The 19683-nt window shown below is 37.4% G+C and overlaps 4 protein-coding genes across 4 annotated transcripts in view; all 4 read right to left on the bottom strand.

The window, feature by feature from the left end:
• Window positions 1-4596: 4596 nt before the first annotated feature.
• Window positions 4597-10031, bottom strand: LOC114358443 (heat shock protein 68). Its single transcript, XM_028312414.1, has 7 exons — window positions 9883-10031; window positions 9360-9546; window positions 6810-7691; window positions 6383-6652; window positions 6200-6301; window positions 5892-6119; window positions 4597-5680 (listed from the first exon to the last, which is right to left on the bottom strand). The coding sequence occupies exons 2-7, from the start codon at window positions 9528-9530 to the stop codon at window positions 5432-5434; spliced, it is 1902 nt and encodes a 633-aa protein (XP_028168215.1). The 5' UTR covers window positions 9531-9546; window positions 9883-10031; the 3' UTR covers window positions 4597-5431.
• Window positions 10032-10103: 72 nt separating this feature from the next.
• LOC114358444 (small lysine-rich protein 1) lies at window positions 10104-10646 on the bottom strand. Its single transcript, XM_028312415.1, has one exon. The coding sequence runs from the start codon at window positions 10573-10575 to the stop codon at window positions 10333-10335; it is 243 nt and encodes an 80-aa protein (XP_028168216.1). The 5' UTR covers window positions 10576-10646; the 3' UTR covers window positions 10104-10332.
• Window positions 10647-11302: 656 nt separating this feature from the next.
• Window positions 11303-11492, bottom strand: LOC114358445 (small lysine-rich protein 1-like). The gene has a single exon (XM_028312416.1). It carries the CDS (start codon window positions 11479-11481, stop codon window positions 11305-11307), a length of 177 nt encoding a protein of 58 aa, XP_028168217.1. The 5' UTR covers window positions 11482-11492; the 3' UTR covers window positions 11303-11304.
• A 575-nt stretch (window positions 11493-12067) lies between these two features.
• Window positions 12068-19683, bottom strand: part of LOC114358440 (probable 2-oxoglutarate dehydrogenase E1 component DHKTD1 homolog, mitochondrial) — a 29829-nt gene continuing 22213 nt past the window's right edge. The window contains exons 15-20 of the mRNA XM_028312408.1: window positions 19283-19439; window positions 17415-17617; window positions 16141-16261; window positions 13975-14163; window positions 12803-12888; window positions 12068-12517 (exon numbers count right to left, since the gene is read on the bottom strand). Coding sequence (XP_028168209.1) covers window positions 12407-12517; window positions 12803-12888; window positions 13975-14163; window positions 16141-16261; window positions 17415-17617; window positions 19283-19439 — 867 coding nt within the window. The 3' untranslated portion in view covers window positions 12068-12406. The remainder of the gene's footprint in view (window positions 12518-12802; window positions 12889-13974; window positions 14164-16140; window positions 16262-17414; window positions 17618-19282; window positions 19440-19683) is intronic.

Raw genomic sequence — 19683 nt, 5'->3', positions numbered from 1 at the left:
ACTGAAAACAAAATGTGCGCGTACGCTATTTACAATGGTATAGTTTTCTTTATTTTTTATTATTTGAAAATGATTTTCCAAATGAAAATGTATATATTGGTCGTTAAATTCCTGTTACAATTATTAGGGAAGGAAACCATGGATTTGAATAGGATTTGCCTTAATCAAATAGCGATTGCAAGCCTTAATTAATGAATTGCTTATTTATTAATAAATTATGAACGTTAAGTATTGTGAATGCATTTTATCATTGAAACAGTAGTTCAAAGTAATGTATAAAATCCTTTATGTACAAATTGATGCTTTGATTTGATTAGAATGAACAAAAATGGGATAAATATAGGGGGTAGTATAAGTATTAAGTTATATTAGGCATTAAAATTTTAAATCACAATTGTGTTTTATGATAGCTAATTTTGCGGTACTATTTTAAAATATACTCGTACTTGGTATTGATGAGGTAGAAAGAATTTGAAAATTATAAATAACTTGAAAAAATTTTTAGATGTAGGGTAGGTATACTTAACATTGATGAAACAAACGCTGGCCGTAACAGCGTATTACACTTGAAAATTTCGACGGGTTCATCCAGTGTCTAAGTAGCTCAGTTGGAAGAGCAGTCGCCCGGCAAGCGGAAGGTCGTGGGTTCAATTCCCGCCTTAGGCAGTTCGATTTTTTCAAGTTATTTATAATTTTCAAATTAGTTTGAGATGCGACTCTAAACGCAAAAAAAAAATTAATAACGAGGTAGAAAGAAATTGAAAGTATCATACCATGACAAAAATGTATGTTAATAAAATATACATTTCACAGTTTTAGTAGGTAACAGTCAGCGTCAAATAATTCATGACACCCAAAGTATAGATTGTTTCATCAGGCCTGTTCATCTCCGCGAGTTTACATCGAAAACAAAACACGCACGATGGCCCACCTACAGGATACTATTCGACAAGGCCTCACATACGAGCGAACATTGACTCACGCACGCGTATTCTTGTGTATGATGGAAGAAAATAAAGAAAATGGTGTAATAAATACTGTGGAGTATTTAACTGCCTAAATAATAATAAAAACACAGAATGTACTTTTTTAAGTTGCCTCAAGTAGAGATGAAACGGATATCCGGCAACTATCCGGTAGGCCGGATATCCGGCCTAAATTTACTATCCGGCCGGATACCGGATAGTAACTCACTATCCGGCCGGATACCGAATATTAAAAAACTACAACAATTTCCTATGAATGAAATGAAATACTTTAATCTTAGAGGTAAACATCAATAAAATGGCTTATAATAATGACGGCTTTTATTTAAAGTCCAAAAAGAAAGTTACAAAAAGCCATATATTAAGGCCCTTAAAAAAACTAATTTCTTTTTCTGGGCTATTCACTCTAATGACGAATACATAAATAGTAAATATACAGGGTGGCCAAAACAGTGAGGTCTAAAAGAAAAAATTAGATTCCTTACATCAAGGTGTATCTAAATCACCCCCATGTGTATTATACGATTTTGCTTAGTTTAGGAGATAGAGTTTTTGTGATATTTTAAAATTCTATGACCTAGTAGGCTTTAAAAAAAATTATCTTATTTTTGGGTTGATTTTTCTCAGATTTCTTTTTTTTTGACAGATTCGTTATTAATTGCAGATATTTGAAAAAAATAATCACCTTCCTATCTCTGATGCAAGATACAAAAGTTTTGATAGAAACATTAAAATTATGCATTTAGCAGAACACTAACAAATTTTCAACTTAAAAGTTTAAGTAAAAAAAAATATTATTCCGAAATAATAGGATTCCCAATATTAATTCACTCTAAGAAAGGAAACATGTAACGGAATCTCCGACTTACTACTTTAGTGGAGCGATTACAGGAAATAGTGGCCCATTAAGTACATGTTTTTTTGTATTATTATGAATGTTCAGGAAACGGCGCAGTTTTTGAAATGGTTTTGAACCTATGGAAGTAATTTTTTTTTTACTTAAACTTTTAAGTTGAAAGTTTGACAGTGTTCTGCTAAAAGCATAATTTTAATGTTTCTAGCAAAACTTTTGTATCTTGCATGAAAGATAGGAGAGTGATTATTTTTTCAAATATCTGCAATTAATAACGAATCTGTAAAAAAAAGAAATCTGAGAAAAATCAACCCAAAATAAAGATAAAAATTTTTAAACCCTACTAGGTCATAGAATTTTAAAATATCACAAAATTAACTCTATCTCCTAAACTAAGCAAAATCGTATTATACCTACACATGGGGGTGATTTAGATACACCTTGATGTAAGGAATCTAAATTTTTCTTTTAGACCTCCCTGTTTTGGCCACCCTGTATGTTAAGTAAAAATATTGCCAAATAAAATAGGCCACCCTGTATGTTAAGTAAAAATATTGCCAAATAAAATAGGCGATCATTTTTCACTGATGGTCTGATGTCATGATGATGCAGTTCGGTCAGATTACGCAGCAAGTAAACGAATCACACACTCACGAAGGCAACCGAAATCGCCCGAATTTATCTGCCCCCTAGACAAGTGGCAAAATCTGACATTCTATTCGGACTGATTCGATTTTCGAAAAGTGTGACTAGTCTAGTCTACTAATAGACCCACTGATCGCGTTCGAAGCACCTGTGCGGCGCTAAACTCGTCACGACATGCAACGAGACAATGGGCCAACTATCCGGCCGCCGGATATCCGGCTATCCGGCCTAGCAGCTGGCCGGATATCCGGTATCCGGTATCCGGCCAAACTACTATCCGTTTCATCTCTAGCCTCAAGACACTGAGAGGTAAATAAGTAGTTAATATTATTCATGATAATTCATGCTATAGNTGAGCATAATTTTTTTTAAATAGGTACCTTCGCGAAGTAAAACTTCTGTACGTATTACTTATTATTATTCTGTGGTTTCATCCACGAAGACACGCTCCACCAATTTTAGGTCGAGGGAAGCACGGGGTGCGGGGAGTTTAATCCGAGCAATCCGAGCGTCATTATTGTAGTGTGCGTGTGCATAATTTAGCGTGTACCGATAACACTAAAACATTAGCGGAAGAATGGTGGGGCGCGTCTTGGTGGATGAAACGATCTATAGCCAAACAGTTTTCCACACGTCTTTATTACAAACTAGCTGACCCGGCGAACTTTGTTCCGCCTTAATGGCAATAAATAAGCAGACTTTTTTTTTATTTCGAACGGGATAAAAAGTATCCTATGTCCTTCTCCTGGCTCTAAACTACCTCCCTGACAATTTTCAGCTAAATCGGTTCAGCCGTTCTTGAGTTATAAGTGGAGTAACTAACACGACTTTCTTTTAATAATAGATTGGGGGTTGTACACTTTTTGGCCACTTTGGGAGTCACGAACTATTTGACACTGACTACTCATAAGAAGTTAGTGTTGCCACAAAAATATTTTTTAATAGTAACACTTTGCCATAAACAAATACACAAAGCTAGTATTTAATCATAAAGCAAACACACATCGAATTAGTTGTTAGATCAAATTAATTGTATGTTATAAATAATAAATTCTGCTATGTTTATAGCCACTTCCATTATTAAGGTGTTTGTATTTAAAGACTATTTTGAAGTAGATAGTAAAAGTTACCTATTGGATGTTTAGTGGAATAAATTAATTCCTTAATCTTGAGTATTGTTTTATGGGAAGTTTAATGTAATTAATCATGATGTTAAAATTCTTTTCTACTGCGTGGAAAGGTATTGTCAGTGTAATTATGGTGTGTAAGTGAAAGGTTGGCAATAATAATTTAAAATATTTAAGTCAGATTTTGATCTATCAAATCAAGGTGTGACTTCATTCACTGTCGGATAATCTGTTAAGATGTCGTGTCGTTTTAAAAAACTACTAAATATTTAAGTTTTGCCAGTCTGTCCCTTACACCCTACAAGTTAGAAAAAAAAAAAGATTTGAATAAGTAGGTGTGAAGAATTGTTATTATTTCTTATATTGCCTGGAATTTCCTTTTATTACATTCAGATATTAAATGGCACGATTTTGAAGTTTTTCCTAATGCAGGCATAATCGACAAGAATTAACACAAATCTTTTCGTTCAAGTTAGCATATCTTATGTATGGTTTATTTATAAGTGAATATTATTATAATAAAAGTGTGTGTCATTTTTTATGGTAAATATTTATTTAGGGAGTGCACTGCGATTTGTAGAATTATACTGAAACTTTTGCTTTTTTGTGAATAAAAAAGACCTAAATACAGGCTGTCGATAGAATGTAACTATATTGTGTTTTTGTTATTTATTTGTAAAAAAAAATCCTTGCGATGCTGATCTGATTCTTGGTTATATTTGACAGCTTGTTACTATCCTTTTTTATTTACTAAGGAGGAAAGGAGACACATTCGACTCTTAAAAATGATAAAATTCGAGATTAAAACATTTTCAGATATAAAACCTATGTAAAATATAAAATTTAAAATAGGTAACATATGCACAATTAGTTTTTTTTTAGCTTTAGTCACCAAATATTTAATGCTCGGACATATTGTTATATTTTTGTAATAAATAATTTTATAAAATATTTGTGTTTTTGTTTCATAAAATAAAACAATATGTAGTTTTGTGTTATAATATATTTTGTATTTCATAATTAGATTGATAAATCTGGACGCATAAAAATTTATATAAAATTTGTAGAAAATCTTGTGAGGTTAAAAACTGTTTCAATTTGAATTTCAATGGCAGCTCGTCAGGATCAAAACGACGCTTGTGGTCTAGTTTTAGGTATATTTTTTATTTGCGTCGATACCTTTAACTTTAACCTTCGATACTCCAAGTCTACTTCTTCAGGTCCCTTAAAACAGGCTTAGCTCAACTATGATCACCATCGCCTAAAACGTTGAGTTTCATCGTCGCAGGCTGACAAATCTTGGAAACCTTCGACTGAGAGTGAATCTAGTCGTTGCAATATTAAATTCAGCATATCTTTCATATCTTAGTCCTTCTTCGACTCAGGCAGCTAGAGCCTCCTCAATGCTCCATGCAGTTTCATCATAGCGGGCTGGCAAATTTTCTAAGCCTTTGATATGCCAAGATTTATTGTTGCAATTCAGCATTATCTTTAATGTCTCAGTCCAATTCCCGACTCTAGGCCACTCTGACCCTGGTAGCAGAATCTTCTCCACCTAATGTAGCTTCATCATCGCTGGCTGGTAGATTTTACGAGTCTGTCTTACCACGATTAGTTGTTGCTACGCAGAAAATCTCATATAATATCTTAATCCAATTCTTCAACTCTAGGCTTCCCTGGTCGAGCACAGCTAGGGCCACCTGCTCCCAATGCTCCATGCAGCTTCATCATTGCTGGCTAGCAGATCTCTTATGAGCCCTTGACACGCCTAGACCAGGGAATCGAGTCGCTGCAATTTGCGTCAGCAAATCTGTTAAAACTTAGTCCAATTCTTCGACTCTTGGCCCCACTGACCCTGGTCGAGCACAGCTAGGGCCACCTCCTCCCAATGCTCCATGCAGCTTCATCATCGCTGGCTGGCAGATTTTCTGAGCCCGTTGCAGCCGTGTCTCCAGTTCCGCCTTGGACGCGTCAGGGTTGCTCTCAAGCCAGTGGAGCTGGTCGTTGCACTCGTTGAGCACGGCTGTTCTTTCTTCGTTTGTCAGCCGGCTGCTTGCGTTTTCCGCTGCCTGTTGAGTTAAGGATGGTTAAAATTTCTACGTAATGCTTTTAGAATATTCCAGACTCGATTGAGACCGTTCAAGGCATTTCTGTGCTTCAGAGATCAAGATGAGCTGTCCATTTTAGCAATTGGCAGCTCTTTAACGGGCAATATTAACGTGTCATTAACTGGATTAAAATGTAACAGTATTAAATGTTTTGTTTACCTACACCACTTACCGTTTTACATCCAAATAAATAGCCCTCCAGCTGATTCCTAACTTCGACTTTCTTCCGAATAGCTTCGTCTTCTGACTTGAACTTCTCGGCTTCGTTGAGCATTTTCTCAATCTCCTTTTTACTGAGACGACCTTTGTCATTGGAGATGGTTATCTGTTCTGATCGGCCTGTACTTTTGTCTTGAGCGCTCACGTTTAAAATACCATTGGCATCTATGTCGAAAGTTACCTGAAACCACCAAGAAGTTTTAAACTTTAGAACGAGTTCCTATAAATATGTCTATGGCGCAATGAGTGTGAGATTCAAACCTCAATTTGTGGGATTCCTCTTGGAGCAGGTGGTATTCCAGTCAAGTTAAACGTGCCGAGCAAATTGTTGTCTTTCGTCATTGCTCTTTCACCTTCATAAATCTGCAGATAACCAATAAGATTGTCAAAACAGGTTGTCTAGTTTCATTTGTAGATGGGAAAAAGTCCAAGTTTATTATTTACCTGAATTGTCACTGCAGGTTGATTGTCGGCATACGTGCTAAACACTTGTTTCTGTGCAGTAGGTATTCTCGTGTTTCTTTCCACCAAACGCGTCATGACCCCTCCAGCGGTTTCAATCCCAAGAGACAGTGGGGTCACATCCACTAATAGGACATCTTGTATTCGCGTGTCTTTAGAGCCAGTCAGAATAGCAGCCTGGACAGCTGCGCCGTAGGCAACTGCTTCGTCAGGGTTAATAGACAAGTTAAGCGTTTTGCCGCTGAAGAACTCCTGAAATACATTACTCCAGGTTTTAACGTGATACGCCGATAGGTAACATTAATTCAATTATGTAACGCGAAAGTTTAAAATTAACTATACATTACTCCATTTAATACAAATTGAAACCCTGAAAACTTATTCGCTAATATCAAAAATTATTTTATACCTGCAACAGCCTCTGTATTTTAGGAATACGTGTTGAACCACCGACCATAACAACATCGTGTATTTCTCTAGTATTTAGGCTTGCATCTTTTAGAGCTCTTTCAACTGGCCCGAGCGTCTGCCTGAACAAGTCGGAGCACATCTCTTCGAAGCGAGCTCTTGTGATTTTAGAGTAGAAATCTATACCGTCGTGCAATGCGTCTATTTCTAAACTGGCTTCAGTGCTGGACGAAAGAGTTCTCTTGGCCCTTTCGCAAGCCGTTCGAAGTCTTCTGAGAGCTTTTGGATTCTCCTTAATATTTTTCTTGTACTTCTTCTCAAATTCTTGAGCAAAATGATCCACCATTCTGCAATCAAAATCCTCGCCGCCCAAATGAGTGTCTCCTGCTGTTGACCGCACTTCGAATAATGAACCTTCAGCTATTTGGAGAATTGAGACATCAAATGTGCCCCCTCCAAGGTCAAATATGAGAACATTTTTGTCTCCTTTCAAGTCTTTATCCAAACCATAAGCAAGAGCAGCAGCAGTGGGTTCGTTGATGATCCTCAGAACGTTCAGAGCTGCAATCACTCCTGCATCTTTAGTTGCTTGACGCTGAGAATCATTGAAGTAAGCTGGCACTGTAATAACAGCGTCTTTTACTGTTCCCCCAAGATACATTTCAGCTGTTTCTTTCATCTTTGTCAGAATCATAGAAGATATTTCTTCAGGGGTGAATCTTCGTTTTTGATTTTTGTAGTCCACTAATATTTTTGGTCTTCCGCCTTCTGAAACTACTTCGAATGGCCAGTTCCTGATGTCTTGCTGGACCTTTGGGTCGTCAAATTTTCGCCCTATTAGTCTTTTAGCATCAAAAACGGTGTTTTTGGGGTTCATAGCTGCCTGTAAAATGGAATATGGAAATGTATAATATCCTCAAATTGAAAAACTATCATGTTGTTTTGAGGGTTCTGTTAAGTATTCTCAGAAAATCTACCAGAACTTTTAGTGTTATTGTTACAATTAGTTTTGTTAAAGTGCCCTCGAAGATAATAATGAAGTTTTAATAGTTCCGTTAACGATCGCTCTACATTTTAGTTTTGAAGACGAAACTATGTTCCAACAGATCCTACTACCTACTTCAAAGGGCGTTTCAATTTTGATGCTGAAACTTTATAATCGTGCTTCAACTCGAAACTTGTTTCTTACCTAAACGAAGTCTTTGTTTGATGCATTTTGTACGCAGAGGTTCCATGTAAAAGCTTTGTTTGTTCAAAAGTTTTGTAACCTTACAAAACCTTTTTGGATAGAAGAAGAGCCAACAAAAGTAAAGTTAACTAATAGGTAACGGTTTTCATGTGAGTAAAATGCCTGTAGCACCGCACCTACTTAACCCTCGCTGTACGAGGTGGGGTGTGACACACCCCAGTCCTTTAAAAATAGCCACAATTTTAAAAATTTGCAAGTGCTGAATTTGAAATTCTCAGTAGCTGGAATTATGACACTGCTGCTTCGATCACCGTTGCAAAATCAGTCCAGCGGTGACTACCAACTGAGTTACATGCCTTTAAAGTGCGTGTGGGTGTCACACACCCCACCTGGTACGGGACGTTGTTAAAAAGTTTAAAAAAAAATCTAACAGTTTTGGTGTAAATTATATATTTTTAGCTTTGTCAATTGAATAAAATTCAATACAAACATTATTTTTCGTGATTTTCACGAAATCTGAAATTTTCAAGCACTTTTAATCAAAGGAGATGACTTTTAGTGAGAATTTGGAAGTTTGGTACTGAGATCTGAAGATGTATGTGACATACACTTATGGGCTACAATTTATACTTGGTGATACAATTTATGGGTTATTGAAATGGAATAACATATTTTTTAAATAAATAAAATTGTTACGCTCCCATTTTATGCATTGAACATACTCATTTTCTTTCATCAGAATTGTGGTATATTGAAAACCGATGATCATAACAAATTTATACCCTTCCAGTTTTTAATTTACTTTTAAATTATAAGTAAATACTTGTTCTTTGTTAAATAAAAGCGGTTGTCATAATTAAAGGCACTAATTAAAAATTATACATAGGAAACTGATTCCTAAATTACAAGAACAACGGAAATTGTGTCTTTTTGTTTTTATATGATAAAAATGTTATAATACATATTTTCAGCTCAGAGCATTTCTTAAACCTAATTAGTATACGTAAATAATCAATATTAAATATTAAATTCCACCTACAAAAATGTTGAATGAAAATTTTATCACTTTGTTTATTGGGGTGTGTCATACCCCACCTGGTACGGGACGTAACTTTTAGTCACCTCGTACACGGAGGGTTAAAGTAAGTATGTGAGCAAAGTTAAGCTTCTTAATTTCATAGAAATCCTGAGATTTTTAGGCTAAGACCTATGTTTCGGGATTAATTTGGACGACTTGATAAAGGTAGCGGGAAGGCGCTGGATGCAGGCCGCTACCAACCGTGCGATGTGGAAGTCATCGGAGGAGGCCTATGTTCAGCAGAGGACGTCCTGTGGCTGAAATGATGATGATGAAGCACTTGCCTGGTTCTTAGCTGCGTCTCCGATCAGCCTCTCAGTATCAGTGAAGGCGACATACGAAGGCGTGGTTCTGTTGCCCTGGTCGTTGGCGATGATCTCCACCTTGCTGTGCTGGAACACGCCCACGCACGAGTACGTCGTGCCTAGGTCTATGCCCACTGCTGGGACCGCCATTTTGGTTCGTCAGGCGCTACCGGAAAATGGCAGGAGTATGAAGCCTCACCTCATGGTAGTAGGAATAAAAAAAAACTAGTACCTACTAGTATAAAATACTTAGTTCGAGCTACGAGAGTAAACAACACATCTGGTTCTTTTCACAAAATAATTATCCTAAACATTTTTGTGTAGGTATAACTTTTGAGATGTTAAAAGATTCAGAGTTTACGAAGCCGTAGGATACTTTAAAATTTTCTGGTTTACCTTGAAGGGAAATTAATGAGATGTGCTTGAGGAAGCGGGCGTCAAAGCTGAGACTTCAAAGTCTTTTACACTAAAGAAACTCTTAAAATTGTAATTTGTTACCAACCTGAGATATTCTGGACTCACTTCTCTTTTAATTTTAACGTACATGTTGAGATTTTTACCTAAAATTTTATTTTACATGTTGATGTTGTATTTATGTCATTGTTTTTGACATAATCATTTTTGTCACCAATAGTTTTCTTTAAAACTGTAAAAGTGTAAATACTTTTTCCGTACAAAAAATAAAATTTTGCCCTCAAGAATAGGCGTCCAATGTGCGTCCCCAGATATTAAGTCCCCAGAACGCTACGGCTATTAAATTAATCAATTTATAAGGGCTAACACATAGGCTGCTTATACCTGGACAATCAAGCCATCAAGGACAATAGAACACTGGTATGATATAATTACCTTAAAAAAAAACACAACGTTTAAACTTTTACTATTTTAACAATATTGAAGAACTAACACAACATGATACATCTATAAAACAAATGACTTCAATTTAAGATTATTATCGCTTTCCCTTCTTCTTCTTTTTCGTAAAGTCTGGCGGGTGGAATCCTCTAGCTGCCAGTAGCTCTTGGACATTATGGCAGGCGTAGTAAACGTTGTCCATGGCTGCTTCAGTCAACATATCAACGTTGCACCGCCCTTTGGACTTGCCCTTCTTCCCCCTACCTCCTTTTTTCGCCTTTTTCTCGTCCCCACCTTCTTCTTTCTTCTCCTTTTTCTTTCCTTTTCCTTTGCCGGGCATTATGAATGCGAAATTATGTGGATTTTTGCTTTTCAGTGTTTGGTTGTTGCCGTGGAGATTGTCGTTAGGTGTTATTGATCACACACTGGTGTGTTAATAATTACAAATTATGTAAGGTATTGTATAGCTAGCTCTTAATTATTCTAGATAGGTACTGTACATGTGGATTCAATAATGGTTATGAGAAATTAAATACCGTTTTAATAGGTAACATACTTAGTTAATTGATTAGCGTAAAGCTGCTGGGTGCCAACCAATGTTATGGCTAAGTCATCGTACAATTTATTTATTTGTACAAATTAAGTACCTGTCTATTGATGTTTAATTATTTTTAACAACCTTTCAATCAAATTGAAAATGAAAAAATGAAAATGAAATATGAAATTATGGAACACGAAAGTTTAAAAAATAATTATTGATGTTTATCCGTATTTTAAAAGTCACCATAGTAGGTACTAGCCCTTCTCGGTTTAGGCCGTAAATTGGAACGTGGCGGACTGGAACAGTATTATTAGACACCTCGTTATATTACAGAACAAAAATAGTGCTGTTAGTTTTAAATAATTTAGGGCATATTTCCTAGCGACGTGTCTTTGGTTATTGGGCAAATGAAAGTAGTTGTTCTAACATAGCAAGCCGTTAGTTTTATGTGATGCATATTATGTACATTACATTTTTAGAAAGTTAAAAAACTAATAATGTTTTGAACCAGAGCGTATCTCACAAAGTTTACTTTCCTTTCTTCTTCTTCTTATCAAATCCTGGCGCTTGATAGCCGCGTGCTTCAAGCAATTCTTGCACATTGTGGCACCCGTAGTACGCGTTGTCCATCGCCGCAGGACTTAGAATGTCCATCTCTTTGGACTTCTTTTTTCCTTTTTTGGCTCCATCATTGTCGTCGGCCATTTTTTATTTATTTAGCCAGGGATTTGCAGATTTAAGATAACAATTAAGTTTTTTTATGTACGAACTGTCTCGCTTAAGAGCGACATGCTAGTTTATTTGTAGACTTCACTGTTCTTAGGATTAGTTCTTCTACAGATAAGATAAATAAATTTTGAGTTCCACCACTCTTAGAAGTCCTGAACTGAACTGAGCTAAAGTAAATTTCCCAATGCAGTTCTAGATAGGTACCTATATAGTTGCAAGATATTTATAGGTTGCATTTCGAGTAGTACTTAACTATCATAACTAATTACCTAAGAACTTTAGACGCAATTTGATTTTAGTTCAGTTCGAGCAAAATTACTGAGAACAGCGTCAATAAACTTCTATATTTAGTTAGCAACGGGATATTGAATGAAAGGGTTATTAGGTAATACAAATTATTTAGCCACTGAAAGTCTCTGTAGTTAGTTTGATGCAAATAAAATGCAACTATTACTAAAATATATTTACTTATTTACATTGAAATACATTACATATCATAAGTATTATAATTACATTAGACGATAATACACATTTGGCTGAAAAAGTTTTTGACATTGTTAGTTTCAGCAACACGTTGGGCGCCACTTGATAGACTTTTTTATCACCTTAATTATTGGCACATTAGCGTAAAATACATAGTTACATTAAATGCAGTGTTAGTAAAGAGTTTTATTTACTTATAGCCTCTTCCCATCGGTGGCTTTAAAGCCAAACTTGTACACTCCATCAGTTAATTTTCCGTTAATTAATTAGAAACTTCCGTACGTAGTAATTTTCGTAGAGACAGTCGCCAGCACACCAGATATACACTTTTGTCGAAAGTCGACCCTGTTACAACTATGTAAGATACAAAATCTTTCAGCTTGATGTGCCGACATTCGTTCTTCTGTACATAGAAGGATCATTTGATATTGTACAACGGTTCCCTAAGGATGTGCTCGACTTCTTTCCGGTGCAGAACGGAGGCGCCGACGGCCGGCGTCGGGGCTTCGGACCGCCCCGCGTATTGCAACTGAAAATAATTAACTTATGTATTTACTTCTAATCCATTTATAATAAGCTAATGTTTCCCCAGTCAGTGGGGAATACCATTATAATTTATTTAAAGCAAAGCGATCTGGGACACTTAGGGTCAACCCTTTATCTTAGTAAGTTGTCTTCAGCTATTCTAAAATGAATTTATAGTCGAAGAAATTTGCATAAAATTCATATTCCACTTAGGATATGCTCTGCTTTGTTTCCTTGATTAATGATGAGTATTTTATACTGAAGATATTACTACAATAAGTATACGAACCTTTCTTCCCAGTAAGTTTTCAAATCTTGGTTTAACAAATGTCCAGGCGCCCATATTTCTGTGTTCTTCTTGGCTCCATATGAATTCTGTAATGAATTTTGGTTTCAATTTTATTCCAGTCCGGTCTGAAGTAGGTACTCCAACTTAGCTACTATCAGTCGAAATTTAAAGATCTCTAAAGGAGTCCAACAAAAACCTCAGGGAATACTCTACGTAGCCCGGTCATGAAATATTTATGAGGCGTAATAACTGAACGTTATAGCTGTTTGAAGAATGGCTCTACATATTTTATTATCGGCTCAGTTGGTTGCGACCCATCTTTTAAATGAATGAAAAGTTATCGCCATCATTTCAGCCAAGGTTTTATCCACCTTCTGATCGAAAGCATCAAGGGACTCTACATATGACCTGCCGCTTTTTTTTCCAGCTGCTACCAGCTAACTTCTTACATATCTGCAGAGAAAGGTATGACAGTCTTCAAACTTACTTCTAGCATTAGGGTATTTCTCCAGCTCCTTCTGCAGGCCCTGTAGAGGGAAGGGGCTTAGGGCTTCCACCCTCACGATCGCGACGTCCTCAATGCCTACCTTCACTTAGCAAACAGCCCTCCATTAATGGATGACAAGGAACGAAAATCACGATTTCCTGCTTATTCTCCCAGCCGCTGCCAGCTATCTTATTTATCATCATCATCATCATTTCAGCCATAGGATGTCCATTGCTGAACATAGGCCTCCCCCAATGATTTCCATGTTGATCGATTGGTAGCGACCTGCGTCCAGGGCCTTCCTGCTACTTTTATGATGTCGTCGGTCCACCTTGTGGGTGGACGTCTCATGCTGCGTTTTCCGGTACGCAGACTCCACTCCAGAACCTTGCTGCCATATCGGTTGTCAGTTCTGCGTACTATGTGCCCTACCCATTGCCACTTAATTGCTTATCTTCTTTATATCTGCAGAGAAAAGTATGACGGTCTTCAAACTTACTTCTAGCATTAGGGTATTTCTCCAGCTCCTTCTGCAGGCCCTGTAGAGGAAAGGGGCTGAGGGCATCCACCGTCACGATAGCGACGTCCTCAATGCCTACCTCACTTAGCTAACAGCCGTCCATTACTGGATGACAAGGTACGAAAATCACGATCTCCTGCTTATTATAACGGTCTTCAAACTTACTTCTAGCATTAGGGTATTTCTCCAGCTCCTTCTGCAGGCCCTGTAGAGGGAAGGGGCTAAGGGCCTCCACCCTCACGATAGCGACGTCCTCGATGCCTGCCTTCACTCTCTCTTTGTGCAATTCATAGTAGTGCTTCCCGCAAACAAGTATCACTCTTCTAACTTTAAGAGGGTCTGCTAGTTTGTCCCCTGGAATTTATAACTTTGTTATATGATTTTATTTCGGATTTAATGAAATGCTAACAATAGGGATGTTTCCTGGGTAAAAAAGTAACAGTTTCAATTAGTCCGTCAGTTAGCTTATCAAAAACCACTCGACACGCATTTTTCACTTTTTAAAAGTAATGAAAATGTAAAGAGATAAAGCGTGGCAAAGTTCTAAAGAAAAGGCTCGTGACGTAACGTAAAAGTGCAGCACTTTGTGACGTCGCGCGGAACTTCAACGCACTAGAACTTTGTTTGATTTGTTTGATTAATTATTTGTTTGATTGATAATCAAAAATATATGTGTCCAATATTTTTTTATATTAAAATTGAGGGACTAAAAAAATTTTTTTAGGAAACTAGCCTAATAAATCATCATAAATAAAAATCACAAAAACAATATTGTATCAATTAATAGCGCATACTACTACATATACCTATTTCACAATAGAGATAAGTTCCAAGTGTTTCCTTTTAGATAATCTCGAAACTTAATTAACGTTAGATACTAGACTTTAAAATTGGCTAGGATTTGCAGAATTCTCTGCACACTCATTATTAGAAACTTAGTTCGCCTTTGTCTCTACTCTTGAGGGTTTCCCAGTATTCCGGAATACATAGAATAAGCAAGAATAAATATTAATTATTTATGTAAATACATTGCCTTCCAAAGTTGGAAACCAATTTCATAGCAGTAGTTAATTCGGCCGCTGAAATGATATTAAGCTTATCGAAGCGACAAAATTGACAATTTGGACGTTATCACAGTCGTATATCCTGGGATCGACCCCTTTGCGCAAATCAGCGAGCGTAGGGATTTATGATAGCTCAGTGTTTAATAATATTAACATTTATGAATAAAGATTACGATAAGTGAAACAATTGGAATAATTACGAGTTTCTAAACAGATGATAAACACTTTTCTTTTCTAATAAATCGATCTACATCGATAACATAAAGCGGTTTTCTTGGTAGTATTTGCCGACAATATTTGTACCAAGTTTTTAAATCCGGAGATACTAAGCCCATGTAAATAAGCAAATTTACTGAGGGAACTTAAATAAGTAAGTCCAATTTTGGCCGTGTTCGGTGAAGTATACCCCGAAAGTATTATATTGCTGAAGGAACTTCCTGAATACTATTTAGTATTCAGGAAGTTCCTTCAGCAATATAATACTTTCGGGGTATACTTCACCGAACACGGCCAAAATTGGACTACTAAATCTAGGGGGCAGCGTAAGGTGTTTTAAATCTTATGAGACACAGATAAAGTTTATTATTAGTTTGACTCTAGTTGGAGAAGCAATTATCTAATGAGACGCCTATCTTAGTTTTATAAGACCTCGGTTTCTAAGTTCTTTAAGTAGTTGTGAAGATTAAACAGAAGTTAGTAGGTGATTAATCCAGAAAACTAATTAAAGAATTTAGAGAAGCTAACAACTTTTGTTTCAAAGTCATTAGTTGCTTCAGTCAGATAATCAAATTTCGATTCGGTATAGTGTTAGGCCTCAGCCTCGAATGTAGCGGGCAGCGGCGCGGGAGCGGCAGCGGCGCGGGAGCGGGGCGGGCAAAGCAGACCCGTTCTCGAAACAAGCGGGCAGCTCGCGCGGCCCTTTAGCGGCGAAGTGTTGTGTTCGGGGTTGTGTTGTCGAGATATTTGTTTTTATTCCCAAACGAAATGTCTGAACAACGGCGACAATTTTATTTCGATTCAAATTTATTCCTAACGCTCGATTTATTGTGGGCAAAAGAAGGAGTGCGCTGCTCGCTCGTTGGCCGCTCCCGCGCCGCTGTTTTCGAGAACCGGTCTATTTGATTTTACGCATAAGATCCTGCCGCTCCCGCGCCGCTGCCGCCGCCGCCCCGCTGCCCGCTAAATTCGAGGCTGAGGCCTTATTGGTATTCTCATTCTTTACGATTATAGCGAAACGATCTCGAATCTTCTCTGGCGGTTAACTTACCAATGACTGGATGGAAGTGAGTGCCAGGTTCGAAGTCAGACAACGGTGAGACCGCATCAGCGAGACGTAGGAGCAATTTCGGGGCCACCACCACGAGTGGCTTTCTGTAGTTCCGCACCATCTGAAAGTATTCACAGGTTTCAGTAAGTTGTGTTTTTTAATTTTCAGACGTAGTCCAGTTAGAACACCCGTCCGAATAGCACCTGCATGAATAGCACCTAGCCTAGTCCACGAACAGTGTTGTGGGTGCTGTTCTTGGTTTATTAATTTTACACCAAAAGTACCAGGGCATCATAACCTTGCAGGAGGAGCTATTTGATGTTTTTTTTCTGGACAATAGAGAAAACTAACGTTCTATCTAACAAATACAAACCGCTGTCTATTAGGTTCTGTTTGTGGACTAGGCTAGGTCTATTCGGGCGGGTGCTCTAACTGGACTTCGTCAATTTTATTGGATTTTTATGTTTTTTTTATCCTATCCTAATCGTGATGTATTTTTGTCCGTACTCTGTATTTGCAGTGTGACATGCAATAGTAAGACGAGGAATTTTATTCCAAAAATACACACTTGCTCAAAGTTAGCTTTGCTATTCAATGAGAAAGTTAACGGACTTCGCCTGCAGTTAATTAGAAAACTAAGTTCAGCCGGTAAATGAAATACTCGTAGCTTCGAGAGAAATGTTCAAGCGAAATAAGTTTTGCTGCAGATCCTTAATTGTTTGCTTCTGTATTAATTTGTCCGGCTGTATTGAATTGTTTGAAAGTTTAATTTTGCATTCATCTCGGGTTCATTGGTAAGATAAATGAGGTCACGTTGTTCGTAAAAGCTGTGATAAAAGTCCGTAATTAGTATTATTAGGTAACTCGAATCAGCTCAACCCAAATGTAAACTGGTTGAGAATGCTTTAGGGCATTAAGTTAGCCTTATGTTCAAATTTATTTGGCATTAAAGTTTTAAATAAATAAATAACTTACTCGTAGTAATCTGTGCTATTAGATAGATTTTTATGAAGTCTACTTTTTGAAATACTGTCTAAACTTCTAATGGCAACATCTAATAAAGTTGATGAGGCACGGGCACAGCCATTGGTGCATGGGCTGTTAGAAATAATCCCCTCGCATCAATAATATAATTTATAATCGAAGCTTGAGCTCTACAAAACGTATTGCTGCAACAAGTTATACCTGTGCATCAGATGGGCGTTGATTGAAAACACGAGCTTTGCTGTTTAGCAAATAATACATTTTAAGTATTATTGCAACATGAAACTTACCTGTCTTCTCAACAAATGGAAGTACTGTGCCGGGGTGGTAGGGTTGGCTACGTGTAAGCAAACCGCTTCAGAATCCGGCGCAGACTCCAAACTATCCGTGAGCTGAAGAAACCGCTCCATTCTACAGGAGCTATGTTCTGACGCCGCTCCGTCGTACCCGTGGGGTAAGAGCATGACTAGGCCGTTGCTTCTGACCCACTTTGCTGGTAAAGTAACAAAAGAAACACGTTATCCAAAGTTTCGAATGTTGCCATCCCTCTCACGCAAAGCGAGATGTAAGCATGAGCGACGGTGACTTGAAACTATGTAAATAGCGTTTCGGAATACCCCTACACTGTAGGGGCTACAGGAACCTCTGGCCTCCCCAAAACCAGAGTAAATACAAATGAGTAGGTCATCTTCATAGAAACGCACCGAGCGCGGTTGTATGTAAGCGCACGCCAATACGTATGCGGCCCGCACGCACACACTGACAAAATTCGGGCTAACTCACCGCTAATCAACGCTAAATTTTGTCAGTGTGTGCGTGTGCGCCGCATACGTATTGGCGCGCTCACATGCAAACCGCGCTCGGGCGTTTCTATGAAGATGACCTACTCATTTATATTTACTCTGCCAAAACGAATAGCCAATGTGGGGAGAGCCTTGAGGATTTGATCTATACAGTATAGATCAAATCCTCAAGGCAGTATAGACTATATTGTATAAGTATAGGTCAAATCCTCCGTAGAACGTGTTCCTTCAGTGGCGACTAAATGATCTCTTTAGATTTGGAACTACCTAAATGAACTTTCCTTGGTTGCTAGGTTGCTAGTTACCAACAGTAGATATCAAACTATTTTTATGTCACATACCTACAAAACCGTGTAAACACTATCAAAAGAGTCAATCCAGCGAAATAAAATAAGAAATACCTACTCTTCGTACATAGCTATTGACTAGCCGGATCTCTATTGACTCTATCGTGTAAATAAATCCGGTATAGAACGGTGCTCTTCCGTTTGTTCAGTACCTGGTTGAATACATATTTTACGTTCAAACTGGCTAGAAGTTTTCTCTTCGAAAATATTTGTTCCAGTTAAGAGTTTAATGCAGCACTAAGATTTTTATTCTTTCAATTGATATTTTTTGGAGTAGGTATGTATGCGATAAGAAAACACGAGATGTACCAATCATAGAAACCTACTTAAGACAAAAAGTTTTACTTTTGATCATACATATTATTAGTGAAATAAAAATGTTACGATAAGTACCTAGTTGAAATAATATGACATTAACTGAATAGTTGACCTCGATTTTATTTTACTTGGATCAGCCACTCTCTTATCGTTAAAGATGGATGGATGCCGTTTATTTCTCAATCGGCAAGGGTATTTTATGATGATAGCTGCCATTATCCATTATTTTGGTGGAACATTTTCATTATTTTGGAGGAGCAAAGTTAATCCTATAATATTGTTAATATGGACAATAGTCCATTTACGGTGGATTCGACCAAACAAGAGTAAATATTAATCTCAGAATAAATCGTCAGTTAATCGACATTTTGACATAGGTATTTCCCATACTGAAAAATGTCAATCTGCCAGTTATACCAAGAGTTATTCTCGGACAAAAGTTTGTTCGAATCGGGCCTTACACGTATAGTCGCCAGAATAATCATCGTATTAATAAGAATAAGGCTATGGTCTCCTATAAACGCCGTAGGGCACGTCTCTGACGTTGACGTCGGCGTATGGACGTTGAAAATTGCACCAGTTACAACAGCTCTATACCTACCTAACCTATCTACTCGTATAAGATGCCTTTAGTTGACGGTATCAATTAAACAAAAAACAAATATAATTTAAATATCAAGTGTCACTTACCTTCTCCAGAAGTGATGTAAGTGTCGACAATGATCTGAGCCCCGTTGTAGAAGTCCCCGAACTGCGCCTCCCAAACGCACAAGTTGTCAGGATTGTCGTACGCCATACCGTATTCGAAGGCTAGCACCGCCTCTTCGGATAGGATCGAGTTGGCTACCTAAGTATAAATAAAGTATGGATTACTTATTTGCCTTTAGATCAAATTGCCCATAAGGTCTTTTACATGTTTTATGAGCTTTTTAACTTTGAATCAAACATTTGGCTGATGCACAAAAGAAGCGTTGCCTAGACCTACTTTTATTGATTCTGAAGCAGTTCTTTCAGTTGACTGTGTATTTTTGTAGTAATAATGACAATACGATACGATTACGATAACTCCGCCCAAGAGAAGTGTCAGAAAT

The sequence above is a fragment of the Ostrinia furnacalis genome, unplaced genomic scaffold (genome assembly GCF_004193835.3).
Source record: "Ostrinia furnacalis isolate ACB-3 unplaced genomic scaffold, ASM419383v2 OfSCF3952, whole genome shotgun sequence".
NCBI classification, from domain to species: Eukaryota; Metazoa; Arthropoda; class Insecta; order Lepidoptera; family Crambidae; genus Ostrinia; species Ostrinia furnacalis.
This window is presented reverse-complemented; position numbering and strand designations above follow the sequence as displayed.

Excerpts from the sequence above, each read along its gene's own strand:
- LOC114358443 (XM_028312414.1), bottom strand. The coding sequence starts at position 9,530 with ATGGCGGTCCCAGCAGTGGGCATAGACCTAGGCACGACGTACTCGTGC. Across the intron at positions 6,120-6,199 it reads GAGGAATCCCACAAATTGAG|GTAACTTTCGACATAGATGC; the intron begins GTTTGAATCTCA and ends TGGTGGTTTCAG. Across the intron at positions 5,681-5,891 it reads ATTTATTTGGATGTAAAACG|GCAGCGGAAAACGCAAGCAG; the intron begins GTAAGTGGTGTA and ends TTAACTCAACAG.
- LOC114358444 (XM_028312415.1), bottom strand. The coding sequence starts at position 10,575 with ATGCCCGGCAAAGGAAAAGGAAAGAAAAAGGAGAAGAAAGAAGAAGGT.
- LOC114358445 (XM_028312416.1), bottom strand. The coding sequence starts at position 11,481 with ATGGCCGACGACAATGATGGAGCCAAAAAAGGAAAAAAGAAGTCCAAA.